This window comes from Oncorhynchus mykiss, chromosome 2, assembly GCF_013265735.2.
Source record: "Oncorhynchus mykiss isolate Arlee chromosome 2, USDA_OmykA_1.1, whole genome shotgun sequence".
Taxonomy (NCBI): domain Eukaryota; kingdom Metazoa; phylum Chordata; class Actinopteri; order Salmoniformes; family Salmonidae; genus Oncorhynchus; species Oncorhynchus mykiss.
In genome coordinates, this window is record NC_048566.1 from 5,248,392 (window position 1) to 5,266,629 (window position 18,238).

General features: G+C 45.0%; 1 protein-coding gene across 3 annotated transcripts; it reads right to left on the minus strand.

Moving 5' to 3' along the window:
* Positions 1 to 87: 87 nt before the first annotated feature.
* LOC110520837 (ATPase family AAA domain-containing protein 2) lies at positions 88 to 13,823 on the minus strand. 3 transcript variants are annotated; one of them, XM_036935681.1, is made up of 28 exons: positions 13,480 to 13,823; positions 12,860 to 13,014; positions 12,624 to 12,691; positions 12,316 to 12,478; positions 11,955 to 12,036; positions 11,537 to 11,843; positions 11,242 to 11,359; positions 11,081 to 11,095; positions 10,670 to 10,901; positions 10,338 to 10,453; positions 10,052 to 10,226; positions 9,822 to 9,910; positions 9,517 to 9,676; positions 7,154 to 7,244; positions 6,615 to 6,932; positions 6,310 to 6,433; positions 5,930 to 6,116; positions 4,625 to 4,810; positions 3,455 to 3,590; positions 3,096 to 3,292; positions 2,721 to 2,880; positions 2,375 to 2,497; positions 2,059 to 2,205; positions 1,319 to 1,776; positions 1,150 to 1,216; positions 901 to 1,025; positions 493 to 621; positions 88 to 387 (listed from the first exon to the last, which is right to left on the minus strand). In XM_036935681.1, exons 1-28 carry the CDS (start codon positions 13,654 to 13,656, stop codon positions 355 to 357), a joined length of 4,338 nt encoding a protein of 1,445 aa, XP_036791576.1. In that variant the 5' UTR covers positions 13,657 to 13,823; the 3' UTR covers positions 88 to 354. The 3 variants fall into 3 exon arrangements, with proteins under 3 accessions (XP_036791576.1, XP_036791572.1, XP_036791583.1); XM_036935677.1 differs by having other exon boundaries at positions 1,319 to 1,779; XM_036935688.1 differs by lacking the exon at positions 11,081 to 11,095 and having other exon boundaries at positions 1,319 to 1,779.
* Positions 13,824 to 18,238: the final 4,415 nt, after the last annotated feature.

Here is an 18,238-nt window from a genome sequence, read left to right on the forward strand (position 1 = left end):
GTCCTGACGTTTGTATGCATACAGTATTTATCGTTACCGTCTGACGACAAAAAAAACATCACCTGAGGCTGCACCATGCTCAGTTTGTATTCCGCTTTAACTGGTAATATATATTTTTCAACCAATTAACACATCAATGTCGTCATGCCTTTATGGTATAACAAGACACAGGAACAAATACTTGTAAAAAAAAAACACTTTAATTAAATAAAAGCACCAGTATACAAGTTGTTAGGAAATACACATCTGTATATTTCTATCAAAATATAGTTCTAGACTTGTTCTTTATACATTTAGACAACGGGGAAATACGTGCAATTCATGACTAGCTACATCTTTATTGTATAAAACTCATTATGAAAAATCTTCAATTTCATATTCCATTTCCTGGAAAGAGAATAAGAAAACATTAGAAAACATAGAAAAACTCAAAAATTGCTCAATGAGATGTTTCACAAGTTCATACAAATTAAAATGTATAGAATGACAAACCTTCAGCAGGGTAGTCTTGTCGTAGTCTTTGCGATGTCTGTAGATACTCTGACATAACAAGGCGTATAGCTTCTCCAGTTGATAGACCTCATATCCCTCAGTCTTAGACACCGCTCTCTGAAGCAGCTCCTGAAATGAAGGACCAGAAAACCAGCTCAGCACAGAGGTCTTATATCCTCCTTCTTGGTCTAAAGGAAGAAGGTGCCTCTGTCCGATTCCAGATCCATTTGTGCTCTTGCCAACTCTATTGCTGTCATTGTCAAGCCAAAACATGGCTTGACATGACAATCCCAATAGACTGCCACTGGCTAGTTGCCTTCACCACAGATCTAGGATCATTTAACAACCTCCATTAGGAGGCTCGGGCGACGACCTGACCCTGGACCAGCTGCAGTGATAATCTGTTACCTTTAGTTTGTTGTGATCAACCACAGGGGACTGTGTCTTCTGGTCCAGTATCTCCTGGTCAACATCCATCACCTGCTGCATCCCCTGGTACTTCAAGCCCCGCGTCACACGCCTCACTCCTACTTCTGACAAGAGGACAGAGGGGAGGGAGTGAGTGTACAATTCAACAAAGTTAACTTAAAAACAACAGAGTGTGTGTGTGTGTGTGTGTGGGTGTCGGTGTCCATTGTGGGATGGGAGGCTGCACACCTGTGGTATTCTCTACGTCCACTTCCACTCTCGGAGGCTCAGTTTTGTCCGTAGAGGACACCTGCCCCTGGGTGAATGAGGAAACAGTTGAAACAGAAAAATAAGATCAATTCAGCAGGAGAATCATCCATACAAAAAGCAACATCCATTGTACAACAAAATAACATACATCGTCTCCCCCTTCTGGTAAGAAGTGGTTTTCCTGGGCTCCAACCACCACTACAGGGTTCTGGGTGCCCTCACTGCTCTGGCCTCCAGCCCTAGCCTCCACAGCTTCCTCCACCCTGGGCTGGGTAGCCTCCGTTGTAGCCTGGCTAGCCTCCTCCGTGGTCCGGCTGTCCTTAGTGTCTTTCTCCATGGGCTGTCTGTCCTGGTTCTCCTGTTGGGCTGGTTCCTCCTGCTCCATGGGGGTCTCCTCAGCCCCAGTGATCTCCAGCTCCTCCAGGCCTGACTCTGCTGCTGCAGCATCACCACCCTCCTCCTCCTCCTCGCTCTCTGCCCCTCTCCTCTCCTCCTCTTCCTCTCCAGACTCCACCACAGCAGAGTGGTCTTTAGACGTGTGAGGAGAGGACCTTTTCCTGATGATGCCGTTGCACCAGCGGCTCTTCCTGCGCTTCTTCTTCTGAGCTGCTGAGAAGCAGATGACCAGATAATCAAAGCCAATTCAAAAAAACACCTTTATGAATGACTGAATGACGAGTGTAAACAGGGTGAGAGAAACTGACACGGTGTTATCATCCCGTCTCTCATTACCAGCCGTTAGTAGAGGATAGATCTGTAGAGGATAGATCTGTAAAGCTCTCCACAGCTCATTCTCTATGGGCTAGTGGAAACAACAGTCTGTCTGCAGAGCAGTGAAATGCTAACCTGTGTAGCATTGTGTGTCTGTACATTGAGTTGCTTGCTAACCTGAAGGGCGTGGCGTGGTCACAGCTGAGGGAGCAGCAGCGGTAGACTCTTTAGAGGGGCCTGCTGCGTCGGTGCTCTTGGCATCCACTGCTCTGGTCTTGGGATGAACGTGATAGTAGGATGGAGCGAACCTTGAAGTGGAGCAACCTGGAAGTAAAGAGAGAGGCAGTTCATATTTAAAACGCTCTTCTTTCCTCCATCCAGGAGAGCAGCAGAACAGATCAACTGGTCCCTGAACAAATTAAAAGATCAAATGCATTTCTACTCTAGAACCATCTTTCTGGAACTGCTCTGCACCAATAGAATAACACCTGACCTCTTGTGCTGCGGGACTCCTTGATATCCTCGCAGATCTTCTCAAAGTCTTCATCCAGTTCGTCTTTGACGATGGCCTGAACAGTGTCCTTCAGACCACAGGCTCTGTGGCGGATCTGACGATCTGGAAAACATCCGGTACACAGACTTGTCATCAGTATGATTATGAAATGATGAATGGATTGATTCATGAATTAATAGTTGGCTGAATGAAGTAATGAATGATTAGTTGAATTAATACTATTAATTAATACATATTAATGAATTTATGAAATAAAGGAAACATTCTCCCACTACATCCTGTTATACAACATCTGTAAAAATTCTGGATATAGCCTATTTCCTACCGGAAGGATCTTTGTCAGGGTTGTATTCCAGACAGTTCTTCCAGATGAGATCCACGTCGTGGACAAACTCCTTCACAGTCACGTACTTGTGAGTGTCGATGTTGGAGAGGACAGTGGACAGGTCCATGGGCTGCTCTATAACTGTAGCATAGTCAGGTACCTAGACAAGACCGTGATCCATCAAAACAACAGGTCAGCCATTCTCCACGTGATAGAGATTCTACCATGTCCATGTTTAGACAACATCTGGCCTCTTCTCTTTATTTAACCCTCATCTGATGTTTATACATGGCTCAGAGCGCGGCCCCCCTCTAGAACGCAGCCCGCCCCCTCTAGAACGCAGACACTTCTACAGCAATTGATAGTCAGTCTCACCTCCTCCAGGTCGACAGGCTTTGTGAAGGCCTTGAAGCGTTTGTCCTGAGAGAGGCGGTTGGTGACATCACGCAGGAAGAGGCGGAGCTCCCTGAGAGTGTCTTCCTCCTGCTCCTCCAATCGCTGCTGCTCCTTTTCTGTCAGCATCCTTGGGGGAAGAGGGGGAGCAACAGGAAGCACCTCCAGGGCTGCAAGCACTGGGGAGGAGAACAGGGAGGTTAGTGACTAACCACATGACAGAGCGAGTGCTGACAGCTTTGGTACAGAGAACGTTCTAGTTTAAGTTGAGCTTGTTTAACCATTTTGGACCATTATCCAGGATTCCACTAGAATATCTCAAGAGTATGATGCAGTCTTACCTGCTTTCTTCTGGGATGCAGGAGCTTTTGCAGCCTGGTTTAGGATGAGATCGTCAAAGAAGTTCCTTCTCTCCTGTGGGGTTGGGACCTGAACCTGGAGCACCTCTCCATACTCAGCACAGAACAGATCCTGGACCTATGGGGGGGGGTGATGATTCACCAAGTGAACATAACATTCAGCTGAATGGGAATGAACGAGATCATTCTGACTGATCCCCTGCCCAGAAGCCCAATTCCAACCCTCCAGCTTCTCCCACAGGGGGAGGGAATGAGTGCACATTTTCTAGGGCTTGTGTCCCTTTGGTGATTAGATTTTTATTAGGATCTCTTTTAGTCCTCGTTTGGACTAATCTTCCAAGAAAGAGTCCTTAAAAAACATCAAAATCCTACACTCACATAACACACAGCAGACAAAATACACTGCCATGTTGGTGATGTTAGGGGCGGTGTGTTCACTACATCCTGTTAGACTGCTGTGGGGCGGTGTGTTCACTACATCCTGTTAGACTGCTGTGGGGCGGTGTGTTCACTACATCCTGTTAGACTGCTGTGGGGCGGTGTGTTCACTACATCCTGTTAGACTGCTGTGGGGCGGTGTGTTCACTACATCCTGTTAGACTGCTGTGGGGCGGTGTGTTCACTACATCCCGTTAGACTGCTGTGGGGCGGTGTGTTCACTACATCCTGTTAGACTGCTGTGGGGCGGTGTGTTCACTACATCCCGTTACACTGCTGTGGGGCGGTGTGTTCACTACATCCTGTTAGACTGCTGTGGGGCGGTGTGTTCACTACATCCTGTTAGACTGCTGTGGGGCGGTGTATTCACTACATCCTGTTAGACTGCTGTGGGGCGGTGTGTTCACTACATCCTGTTAGACTGCTGTGGGGCGGTGTGTTCACTACATCCTGTTAGACTGCTGTGGGGTGGTGTGGTCACTACATCCTGTTAGACTGCTGTGGGGCGGTGTGTTCACTACATCCTGTTACACTGCTGTGGGGCGGTGTGTTCACTACATCCTGTTACACTGCTGTGGGGCGGTGTGTTCACTACATCCCGTTACACTGCTGTGGGGTGGTGTGGTCACTACATCCTGTTAGACTGCTGTGGGGCGGTGTGTTCACTACATCCCGTTAGACTGCTGTGGGGCGGTGTGTGTCTACAGTACCTACCTCAGGGAAGAGGCTGCTGTGGGGGACATTACAGGTGGCCAGCAGCAGGATGGGTGAGAATGAGGGGATGTCCTGTAACAAGCTGAGGAAGGTAGCTCTGAGAGCAGACCCCACCGTGTCCCACCACCTCTGGATGTGAGGGATATAAAGGATACTGGGGGACGTCCTCTTGGCCTCACAGAACATCTACAACACAACGAAACACATCATTACAGATCAGTGTTTATATGGACCTGCATGCCTCCTCACAGAAGAGCTAAGAGTCCAAACATACAAGACATCAATACTGCCCATCTCTGGGTTCATCAATACTGTCCATCTCTGGGTTCATCAATACTGTCCATCTCTGGGTCCATCAATACTGTCCATCTCTGGGTTCAACAATACAAGACATCAATACTGCCCATCTCTGGGTTCATCAATACTGTCCATCTCTGGGTCCATCAATACAAGACATCAATACTGCCCATCTCTGGGTTCATCAATACTGTCCATCTCTGGGTTCAACAATACAAGACATCAATACTGCCCATCTCTGGGTTCATCAATACTGTCCATCTCTGGGTCCATCAATACAAGACATCAATACTGCCCATCTCTGGGTTCATCAATACTGTCCATCTCTGGGCTCATCAATACAAGACATCAATACTGTCCATCTCTAGGTTCATCAATACTGTCCATCTCTGGGTTCAACAATACAAGACATCAATACTGCCCATCTCTGGGTTCATCAATACTGTCCATCTCTGGGTCCATCAATACAAGACATCAATACTGCCCATCTCTGGGTTCATCAATACTGTCCATCTCTGGGCTCATCAATACAAGACATCAATACTGTCCATCTCTAGGTTCATCAATACTGTCCATCTCTGGGTTCATCAATACAAGACATCAATACTGTCCATCTCTAGGTTCATCAATACTGTCCATCTCTGGGTTCATCAATACAAGACATCAATACTGTCCATCTCTAGGTTCATCAATACTGTCCATCTCTGGGTTCATCAATACAAGACATCAATACTGTCCATCAATACAAGACATCAATACTGCCCATCTCTGGGTTCATCAATACTGTCCATCTCTGGGTTCATCAATACAAGACATCAATACTGTCCATCTCTGGGTTCATCTCAAAAGTCTTTCTTTGACTCCTTGACTCCTCTCTCCTAGGACCTTCTCCAAATATGTGAAGAATCAAGGAAAGACTAAATATATTCCCGACTGTCATGGCCGATGGCTCAATAGTGCACTATACAGAAAACAGGGTGTGATCCAGGGGAGGGGGGGGTACAGTACCTGAGCGCAGGCCTCCTCAGGAGAGGTGGTGCTGACTCCGAACAACACGGCCATGTCCAAGGTGTAAACTGTGAACTTCTCCAGGGCATGGAGCACAGCAGGGGCCAGGTGACTGCTCTGACCTGACCCAGGACGCCCCGCCAGCAGCAGCCTGGGACGGTACGATGTGGGCTGGTTCAGCACGCTCCTGGGAGAACAGAGGAGAGAAAAAGACTATAAAATACTTTACAAGACCGGAGCTCAGTACCCAATCTCATGAAGTGTACACTTCAGTCCCCAACACAGATTTCAAAAGATGTCCCGTGCCCACTTCAGGGAGGAGTGGGAGAAAGACACATTTGGAATAAGGATTTCTGTGCGTTGGACAACCTGTTACTCACCTGCTGAAATGCAGGAAGCCCCCAGCTGCCTTGGCCTTGTGAGAGAGACCGGTGATGCAGACAGAGGAGTCCTCATCTTCACTGTGCAGGAGATCAGCGTCTAAAACACCCGCTGGGAGGACACCTGAAGACAAGTGACGAAACATCTTAGAGCACGATAAACCAAGTATGACGTTCAAGAACACAATACAACATACCCATTCTTATACAACAGGCATACCAAACCTGGGTCATGTTTATTAGGGCACACTGTAGCAAAAGCTTTGGCAACAAACAAAAAAAATCTCTTGTCCCAGTTGACTCACCGTTGTCTCGCTTATCTCTCTTGAGCCCCTGTTCTGCATGTGGGAACAGCCTGCTAACTGCACCCAGTACAGTCTGTAAGGCTGCACCAAGCAGTGGCTGGACCACAGGAGTCAGAGCCTTGGCCGGGGACGACACAGCTCTCTGGGAGGCTGGGACTGTCTTCCTCATGGCTGACAGGAAGTCCCTGCTGCCGATGGAGATAGATGCCACATCTAAAACCAGCTTCTGGGACGAGGAGTAGATCTGAGGGTAGCGTCTCCTCAGGGCACACAGAGCCGCCTCAGCACACACCGCCTTCATGTCAGCACCGCAGTAACCTAGGAGACCAGAGCAGGAGGACGTCGGGAAACAGTCTGACAATGCAAGAGAGCATCCTCTACATGTTCTGATTACACACACACACACACACACACACACAAAACTTTCAGTGAGCCTATTGGAATATTTAACAGATTGGAATTTTAAAATGTTGTTTGAAAGAATGGGTCATCTTTTAAAAACGATTGGTTGGTTTGGGAGGGATTAAAAGAAAACATACCAACACACTTGTCTGCCAGTTCTTCCAGGAACGAGGCTGATGGCTGGGGAGTCCACTGTCTGGTGTGGATCTGCAGAATATCCTTCCGAGCCTGCAGTGGACAAAAACATGACCATTTATGTCAAATATGAATGTTTCCAAAAACAAAATACCCCAATCTTAGTAGAACAAAGCAATGTTACCTGTTTACTTCTCACACAAGTGATCTTTTATCATACATACAGTACCAGTCGAAAGCTTGGACAGCTACTCATTCAAGGGCTTTTATTTTTTACATTGTAGAATAATAGTGAAGACATCAAAACTATGAAATAACACATATGTAAGCATGTAGTAACAACATTTTTAATTATTTTTATTAATCAAAACATTTTATACTTGAGATTCTTCAAAGTAGCCACCTTTTGCCTTGACAGCTTTTGCACACGCTTGGTATTCTCTCAACCAGCTTCACCTGGAATGCTTTTCCAACAGTCTTGAAGGCATTCTCACACATGCTGAGCACTTGTTGGCTGCTTTTCCTTCACTCTGCGGTCCAACTCATCCCAAACCATCTCAATTGGGTTGAGGTCGGGGGATTGTGGAGGCCAGGTCATCTGATGCAACACTACATCACTCTCCTTCTTGGTCAAATAGTCATTGTCCTGTTGAAAAACAAAATGATAGTCCCACTAAGCCCAAACCAGATGGGATGGCGAATCGCTGCAGAATGCTGTGGTACACATGCTGGTTAAGTGTGCCTTGAATTCTAAATAAATCACTGACAGTGTCACCTGCAAAGCACCCCCACACCTCCTCCTCCATGCTTCACGGTGGGAACCACACATGCGGAGATCATCCGTTCACTTTCTCTGCGTCTCACAAATTTGGACATCAGACCAAAGGACAGATTTTCACCAGTCTAATGTCCATTGCTTGTGTTTCTTGGCCCAAGCAAGTCTCTTCTTATTGGTGTCCTCTAGTAGTGGTTTCTTTGCAGCAATTCGACCATGAAAGCCTGATTCACGCAGTCTCCTCTGATCAGTTGATGTTGAGATGCGTCTGTTACTTGAACTCTGTGAAGCATTTATTTGGGCTGCAATCTGAGGTGCAGTTAATTGCCGAGTTTTGAGGCTGGTAACTCTAATGAACTTATAATCCTCAGCAGCAGAGGTAACTCTGGGTCTTCCTTTCATGTGTTGGTCCTCATCAGAGCCAGTTTCATCATAGCACTTGATGGTTTTTGCGACTGCATTTGAAGAAACGTTAAAAGTTCTTGATATTATCCGGATTGATTGACCTTCATGTCTTAAAGTAATGATGGACTGTCGTTTCTCTCTGCTTATTTGAGCTGTTATTGCCATAATATGGACTTGGTCTTTTACCAAATAGGGCTGTCTTCTGTATACCACCCCTTTCTTGTCACAACTGATTGGCTCAAACGCATTAAGGAAAGAAGTTCCACAAATTAAGTTAACAAGGCACATCTGTTAATTGAAATGCGTTCCAGGTGACTACCTCATGAAGCTGGTTGAGAGAATGCCAAGAGTGTGCAAAGCTGTCATCAAGGCAAAGGGTAGCTACTTTGAATAATCTCAAATATAAAATATATTCTGATTTGTTTAACACTTTTTTTGTGGTTACTACATGATTCAATGTGTTATTTCATAGTTTGATGACTTCACTATTATTCTACAAAGTAGAAAATAGTAAAAATAAAGAAAAACCCTTGAATGAGTAGGTGCCCACTATTTTGACAGGTCCTGTGTGTGTATGTGCGTGCACACATAATATGATTTGAACAAACATGACCTCCATCAGTGGTGTATTCACTAGGAACCAAACGGAAGCAAACTCAACCAATCAGAGAGGGACCTACCTGAATGTGTCTACTAGAAATCTGTTTTTTTGTTGTTGTTGCAAAACTGTTTTCTACGGCGTGCACTAATGACTACAGCCGTGGTTTATTCACTAGGAACCAAACGGAAGCAAACTCAACCAATCAGAGAGGGACCTGAATGTGTCTACTAGAAACCTGTTTTTTTTGTTGCAAAACTGTTTTCTACGGCGTGCACTACTGACTACAGCCGTGGTTTATTCACTAGGAACCAAACGGAAGCAAACTCAACCAATCAGAGAGGGACCTACCTGAAAGTGTCTACTAGAAATCTGTTTTTTTTTGTTGCAAAACTGTTTTCTACGGCGTGCACTAATGACTACAGCCGTGGTTTATTCACTAGGAACCAAACGGAAGCAAACTCAACCAATCAGAGAGGGACCTACCTGAAAGTGTCTACTAGAAATCTGTTTTTTTTTGTTGCAAAACTGTTTTCTACAGCGTGCACTAATGACTACAGCCGTGGTCACTAAGACCCTCGTCTCACCTCTCTGTCAGGCAGGCCAAAGAGGAACTCTCGGTCGAAGCGCCCAGGTCGCCTGAGAGCTGGGTCTATAGAATCCAGACGGTTAGTCGCTCCGATCACCACGACCTCTCCTCTGCTGTCTAACCCATCCATCAGGGCAAGGAGAGTGGACACGATGGAGCTGTAAGATGAAAACACACACAGAACATTATTCCCACTTTACCAAGTCGTACTAAACAAAAAGATACCAAATAGCTAAAAAACGAGAAGCAATAAATGTTTGTATTCAAATCGATTTGTTCCAGTGATCAACAGAAGTGTCTAACCTGTGTATCTGGTCCTGTCTGCTTGAGCGGACGGGAGCCAACCCATCAACCTCATCAAAGAATATAATTGATGGCCGCATCTGATACGCCTAAAAGATTTGTCAAAAATAAAATAAAAAATATTTTTTAGTATTTCCTCCTCCCAACTCATCTTGGTTTCAACATCCTGGAACACAGTATATTTCAGAACAAGAAGCCAACTTCCATGGAGAATAACGGTCGGTAATGACCTGGTCGAAGAGAAGACGTAGCTGCCGTTCGGACTCTCCCACCCACTTGCTGAGGCAGTCTGCTCCCTTTCTCATGAAGAAAGAGACCTTCCTCTCTCCCTGACTGCACTCGTTAGCCAACGCCCTGGCCACTAGAGTCTTCCCTGTTCCAGGAGGTCCGTAGAACAAACAGCCCCTACACACACACACACACAGTAAGAATCTACAGCATCAAGAGCAACAACAGATCCTAGATCATTTCACCGTAACAGTATGGATGACTTTCTAAACATTTATTTCTCGCTACCTTGGTGGTTGGATCTTGAACCTCTCAAACACCTCTGGGTAAAGCAGAGGGAAGACCACCATCTCTTTCAGGGCAGAGATGTGTCTGGTCAGTCCCCCAATGCTGTCAAAACGCACCTAGAAAACAACATTATACCATTTCAATGTTGGACAATGTTGTCCGGGGCTGTCCCAGTTATCTATCCTTTCCCTCTTTCATTCCCCCTCATGGACTTAACATATGACTGGTGCAGGTATGGACTGGAGAGAGCTCCTGAAGGTTTCCTCCTTACTGTTACTAGTCAGACTTACTGTCTGGTCTACCTGCATGGGGTCAACGTCAGCTAGACTTACTGTCTGGTCTATCTGCATGGGGTCAACGTCAGCTAGACTGGCTCCAATCTTCATCCTGTCCTTGTGGATTCCCAGGACATCCTCCTTCAGCAGATTCATGGGAAGACATCTATTCACCGATCTGTTCCTGCTCTTCCTCCTCCTCCTCTGGAACTTATCATCGTCAGAGGAGGAGGAGGAAGAGGAGGAGGACGAGGAGGTGGAGTCACTACTGTGGATGGCATGTCTTCTTCTACACGGTAAAGAAAGGAGTATGACAGAGCCAGAGGTCAAGAGGTCAGTAACGTCACTGACTAATACAGACAACGTAATGCACACAAATCATCACCATGCAGCTCAATGACCAAGAAACCAGCCATTACGGAAACCCTGATGTCACCACACATCTAAGACACACTGACAATGACTTACCTATCAGACACACTCCTGTGGATGCCAGAAATCAGAAGCACAAGGAAGTAGAACTTAGGAATGAATTGTGATTTGTTGTAATAGTAAGGAAAGAATGTTAAACTAAACTTGATAGGTCAGACATGGAAGGTAGTAGGTACTAGGTTCTTTAGTCTACAGACCTGTTGCCTCTCCTTATGTTGTAAGGGCTTCTCGGACCAGTAGAGCTGAACCTATACCTCCGCCTGGATGGGGACAAGTGTCTTGATGTCTTGAAGAAGATGGCCTTTGTCTTGGGCTCTGTGGGAAATAAAAGGTCAACCATGAGAAACGAGTAGAAGGACAGGTTATGGGAATAACAACTGCTACAAAAGCGTGACAATAAATGTAGAGTCCATGCACCGGTGCTGATGCCTAGAAGGATACAGACTTCAGTGAAATGAAAGATGCAAATAGTTTCAACAGAAAATATCTAACCCTCCCGTGGTGCCTGGTAGCGAACGGCAGCTTTCCTCTGCCTGAAGTCATAACGTTTCTGGTTGTCATCTTCATCATGGTCATCATCATCGTCCTCCTCCTCATCATCATCATCATCTTCATTACGGTCGTCGTCATCGTCGTCGTCGTCTTCGTCATCTGCCTGATTATTTTTGCCTCCCTCTTCCTCATCATTCTCCTCTTCACTGGAGGTCACTCCATTTTTATTCTCTTGAGGGTCTTCACTTCCTTCCTCGGTTCTTTCAGAGGTCCTTTTCCTCTTGGCCCCAGCGTAGATTACAAGGTCCTAAAAAAAAAATTAAAAGGGGGGAAAATAACATTATTGGGGGGGACATCATGGTGATATTGAACTAAATCTATTATAAAGCTGTGAACCTGTAGCATGAATAATGTTGACCTCCTCTGTAGTATCCCTGCTTCTTAACCGACGACGCATCTTCTGCATATCATCCATCTTCTGCAGCACTGCCTCGGCTGTGCTTTACGAATAGAATGGGAAAAAACAAAAACAGGGACTGTTTCATTTCACCGCTACCGCTAGCCGTTATCAACTTCGCTGTTATAAACATGCAAACCAGACTGACAAGAACATGTACAACAGTGGTGACCCAACCCTCCTCCACGAGAGTTACTGGGGCATGATTCCTCCTGCCCCGGTGCTAGATTAGGGCTGAAGGGGAAAACCCCTGTGGTAGATGGGTAGCTAGGAGGGTTGGTCACCCCTGATGTACGATGCCTGCTGATGGAGATGTTCTTACTTGGTGATGAGGCGGTTATAGAGGACAGACTGGTTCCTGGAGTTGCGCTTGTATCTGGTGATCCTGGAGCTGCGTCTCACAGAGCTGTCCTCCTCCCGGGGACGCAGAACAAACTGGGTCTTCAGAGTAGAGGTCTCTTCTTCCTCAACTTCATCAGTAGCATCTGGAAGAAGATTTATTTATTTATCATTAACTTGATGATAAACATTGTAGCTGACATAAATGACACCAATGGTGTCTCCTTCTCGCTGTACTGTTGGAGGTGGCATTGATTCATTCAAAATGTGATGTAGAAATGATCTAGTTACCAGCTTCAGATTGCTTATCCCTGGATGACGCGGAGGCTTTTCCATCGCCCTGCAGTCTTGGGGATTTCCTGCAGAGATCAACAAAATGAGAACATAAACATTGAGGGTTGTGATGACACCTTAGGTTTGTAAACATGTTTCTGTCGTCATGCATCGCACCGACTATACTGAGAGGAGTAGAAGCTGATTTTACATAGAATGAATACCAGTTATCTGCATAAAACATAAGTAGTTACCTTGTGCTGTGTTCCCCAGTTTCCTCCTCTTTCTCAGGGGACTTGGTTTGGCCATTTATTTTAGCCAAGGACACCTCGTGTTTGACAGTCTGTCCCCTGGTCCTCAGGGATCCTCGTCTCGGAGGGCTATCCTCCTCCTTCACCATCGAGTGGCCCTATGTTAGGAAAACACTAAAACATCAGCTGCATTCACATAGGAATCCAGTCATTTTAAGTGTAGTAAGCTGGCAGCTGGCTAGTGTAGTAAACTTACATCTGGCTAGCTATAGAAGTTAGCTAGCAGGCAACATACCTGTCCACATTCAGAAACAATCAATAAAGTTATTGTTAGTCAGTGCTACTTACTAGCCATCTAAAAGGGGCTAGCTAACTAGATGAGTTTACTCAACTCCACGATATATACATCTATGGGCGATACCCCATAGGATATGTAAACTAGAGACAGGAGCGAACAGGCCAACTAATTTTTAACATTAGCATAGAATGCGGTTAACTAGGCACATAAACAACATCAATGTCGGGCTAGCTAGTTAGCTGGTTAGCTAACAGCTGTCATATAGCTAACAACAGCCGAGTTTACAGTGACATTTTATAATGTCAACTATCTAAAAGGGCCTCACATTTCGCGTGTTTTCAGTGTTACTGGAGCTGTCATCCAGGCCCCTCTTCAGCCGACTCGACTTTGTCTGCGATGCGCTCTCCAGCGATAGAAACTCGGAGCTTGTATCCAAGTCAACCCGGTTCCTCTTCCGAGTTGCTGGTTCCGCGCCCACGCCGCTGCTGCGTAGCATCACCATCCTAACTTTAGACCGATTTTTGTAAATACTAAAGCATAAATATGGGACTACTTAATTGTATCAAAACTGAAGCGAATTAATAACATTCCTAGGTAATATATGGCGCGTACTAACACACAACCCTCCCCAACCAAAACCCTTGATTTCTGGCGCCACAAACGTCACTGGAAGACAAGTGACAGCACGCAGTATCCTGGCGCAAGACAACATAGTTCATCATAAAAAGTAGTGATTATACATTTCTAATCCCCAATTATGTCATGCTGTATTCATATCAATGACCACATGAATAGCTATAAATATTATAATTATAGAAATCTATCCCAGGGCCAACAGTGATATGTTCTTATATCATTCAGTTGTGCGGAAGGATATTATGGGAAAGATGTCCCGGTTATTTTTGGCGCGCTGTAAATTGCGCATTATGGAAAGCCTAGCTACAGGTTCATGATAAAAGCATTTTCTTTACCGTTATGAAAATATAACTGGTTTACTATAAAATGTCAATTATATTTGAGAGAGTTTTCTTACATTTTAAAATCAACTATACTAAATGTCTAGAGGAGCTCTGTTTCATTCATTCTAAAATGATGGGGGTAATACAGTGCCTTCAGAAAGGATTTATAGCCCTTGACTTATTCCACATTTTGTTGTTACATACACCCTGAATTGAAATATGTTTAAATATAATTGTTTTTCTTACCCATCTACACACAATACCCCATTATGACAACGTAAAAACATGTTTTTAGAAATGTTATAACATTTATTGAAAATGAAAAACAAAAATCTCTATTTACATAAGTATTCACACCCGAGTCAATATTTTCTAGAAGCACCTTGGGCAGTGATGACAGCTTTGCGTTGTCATGGGAATGTCTGTATCACCTTTGCACATCTGGATTTGGGGGTTGTCTCCAATCTTCCTTGCATATTTCCTCGAGCTCTGTTAAGTTAGATGGGGAGCTGCAGCAAACAGCAATCTTTAAGTCTTTCCACAGATTTTCAATGGGATTCAAGTCTAGGCCACTGAACGACTTTCACATTCTTGTTTTGAGGCATTTCCAGAGTTGCTTTTGCTATATGCTTGGGGTCATTGTCCTGTTGAAACGTAAATCTTCCAACAGGACATTCTGCATTCTGAAGCAGGTTCTCAAGGATTTGCCTGTATTTGGCCCAATTCATTGTTCCCTCTATCCTTACCAGTCTCCTTTTCCCTGCCGCTGAAAAGCCTCCCCATTGTATGATTCTGCCACCACCACTTCACGGTAGGGATGGTGTTAGATGGGTGATGAGCTGTGCCTGGTTTTGTACAGACATAGTGCTTTACATGTGTCTTTCACATGCTTTTTTTGTAAACTCCAGGTGTGCTGTCATGTGGCCACTCTCACATAAAGCCCAGATTGGTGAAGTGCTGTAGAGACAGGTTCTCCCATCTCAGCCAGGGAACTCTGGAGTTCTGTCACTGTGTTCATTGGGTTCTTGGTCACCTCTCTGGCCAATGACCTTCTCGCTAGGTTGCTCAGTTTAGTCAGACGGCCAGCATCCAGGTGGTTCCATATTTTTTCAATTTTCAAATGATGGAGACAACTGTGCTCTTGGAAACTTTCAACATTCTATAAAGTGTTTTATACCCTTCCCCAGATAAAATGCCTCGTCACATTTCTATCTCAGATCTATGGACAGTCCCATGAGTCCCCCTACACCCATTAAAACCTCACCACTATACCAACTAACCCTACACCCATTAAAACCACACCACTCTACCAACTAACCCTGCACCCATTAAAACACACCACTATACCAACTAACCCTGCACCCATTAAAACCACACTACTACCAACTAACCCTACACCCATTAAAACCACACCACTACCAACTAACCCTACACCCATTAAAACCACACCACTACCAACTAACCCTACACCCATTAAAACCTCACCACTACCAACTAACCCTACACCCATTAAAACCACACCACTACCAACTAACCCTACACCCATTAAAACCACACCACTATACCACCTAACCCTACACCCATTAAAACCTCACCACTATACCACCTAACCCTGCACCCATTAAAACCTCACCACTATACCAGCTAACCCTACTCCCATTAAAGCCACACCAATATTCCACTACTTGGCCCTATCTGATCCAACACCAGACCGGCAGCCTGGGAGAATGGGAAACTATCGTTCAACACACCTCGTAACTCTTCTGCAGTAAAATCTCGTACACCCAAGCACTTCTCTGCAGCTGCCACCACAACATCTATTTTAAATGTGATTTTCTGCAGTATAGTTGATAACGATGGCTATGAACGCAAAGCGACGAACATTACTGAGGCACGTTATTCTTATCACTCTTATTGGCCTCGGCCTACTCACAGGAGGATCCCTCAACCTGTACACATCACCTCCTACTCTATTCACCGCCTCAGCATGACACTGTTAGTACTACTCTGATCCCGGCAACCTCAACCTGCCTTTCCCTGGACACTTCTGATCTACAGCACCATGGGTACCCCTACAATTCACACACACACACACACACACACACACACACACACACCTTTTTCCACTGATACTACACATTCCTTTGTTTTATGTCTTCCTGCACACTTCTCACATATAGGAATCTCGCTCCTACACACTGCTGCAACATGACCGTAAGCTTGGCACCTAAAATAATGTAATGGTTTTGGGACAAAAGCTCACAGGATAACTGACACATCCTAACTTGACTTTGTCGGGTAAAAACTCTGCATCAAAACTCATCAGGACAGACCGTGTCTTCTGTTTCACAACGCTCTCGTACCAACCGGCGAACACCACAGACACCAGGAATCTTCCATTTCAGTTGATCCTCAACACTTAACACCACCCCAGTAGTGAAGCGTGGGTAAAATCACTGGGGAAGCCAAGCCAGTAAAAAAAGACATATTTCAACCGGTTGTGATATTTGCTCTATAACCATTCATTCATACGTCGCCATGATATACAATAAGACTGTGACAACAGTCACACAGTGGCAGAATGAATTCAACTACACATATACGTTTGTTTCATCACAAAACCAGAGAGCAACATCCGTCCGGTGAAGTCCACAAAGCAAACATTTCATGTAATAAACGGTTATATGACCTGCAGCAAGGTCAAGCAAGTTAATGTTTGACAGTTTACTAAACTACTGATCTAAACATCATCAAACCCTAGTGGTTAGAGCGTTGGACTAGTAACCGGAAGGTTGCAAGTTCAAACCCCCGAGCTGACAAGGTACAAATCTGTGGTTCTGCCCCTGAACAGGCAGTTAACCCACTGTTCCTAGGCCGTCATTGTAAATAAGAATTTGTTCTTAACTGACTTGCCTGGTTAAATAAAGGTAATAAAAAAAGGCTACATATGCTTAGTTTAATACAGTGAAACAAACTTAAAAGACAAAAACCATTTAGTCCAATCATTGTTGATAAATATCATGTGGCTGTCCATGGTACTGATTTCTGTGTGTGTGCTCTTGCACAGGTAAAAAAATAAAACATAATAGGTTGACACCCTTGTAGACTAGATGAATGCTAATGCCATCCTCCTCTCTCTCTTTTTCTCCACATTGCACATCACTCTCTCGTTTAATGACATGTGCCACACATTCTGACAACCCATTCATCCGTAAAGCAGCACACTGTCGTAAACCATAATAACGTACAGCACTACGAACAGCATGTCGTACCATACATAACATTCCCAACCTTTCCAAAACCAGGGACTGGTACCATACATAACAATGCCCATAGGGCAAGAACCTCGAGTGATAGCTGTAAGAAAGAAACACTAACCCTTAAACGGAAGAGGTAAATAACGACAATCCAAACTAGCCAGTTCAGTCCATTAACCTAGAGGTTGACTAAGAATTAAAGGAGGTTAAGTAGTCCCCCAGATGAGCTGGGCGAGTTTGTGCCCTCATAGGCCGTTCTTCAGACGCCGTGGCTCTGGCCCTTGGGGAGCCCACAGAGGCTGGGGGGAGGTGGTAGTAGTGGGGGAGGTCCATCAGGTGGCGTTTCTGGCTTGTAAGTCAGTTTTGTAGGCATTTGTGTTCATTGAGGGGCAGGGACTTTTCTGAGGTGGCTGGCGTGCCGGCGTGATCCATTGCTCCTCCTGTCTCATGTTGGCGAAATGGTCAATGGCTTCATCATACAGTACGCTTTTTTATTGTTTGTTTTCATAGGCAACCTAGCTAAAAATGCTTGTTAGCCTAACTTCCTGACATGGGCAACAATGAACCAGCTAATTTAGCTAGCTAAATGTGAGCCTACATCTACCCTACATATTGATATTCTACCTTCTCAAGCCAGAGCCACAGTATATGAATTTAGGGCTAGATCAGAATCACCGTCATTATCATTGGCCAGTACAGATAATTAAGTCAAAATCCCCATCCCTGGATTAGGAAAGGGAAATCAACAAGTAAACCAGAAACAAACACTTTTTTTTTTTTGTTCAGACAATGAGGACATTTATTTTAGGAAGCCAAATCCAAACTGGCCTCCCTTGGAGTACGTTTTGCTGCACCAAGACAACCCACA

Bases quoted from the DNA above. Each gene is read 5' to 3' on its own strand.
- LOC110520837 (XM_036935677.1), bottom strand. From the start codon at position 13,656: ATGGTGATGCTACGCAGCAGCGGCGTGGGCGCGGAACCAGCAACTCGG. The intron at 6,434-6,614 runs GTGAGTCAACTG...ACTTGTCTTCAG, and splicing joins GAGAGATAAGCGAGACAACG to GTGTCCTCCCAGCGGGTGTT. The intron at 6,117-6,309 runs GTGAGTAACAGG...CTGTTCTCCCAG, and splicing joins GGCTTCCTGCATTTCAGCAG to GAGCGTGCTGAACCAGCCCA.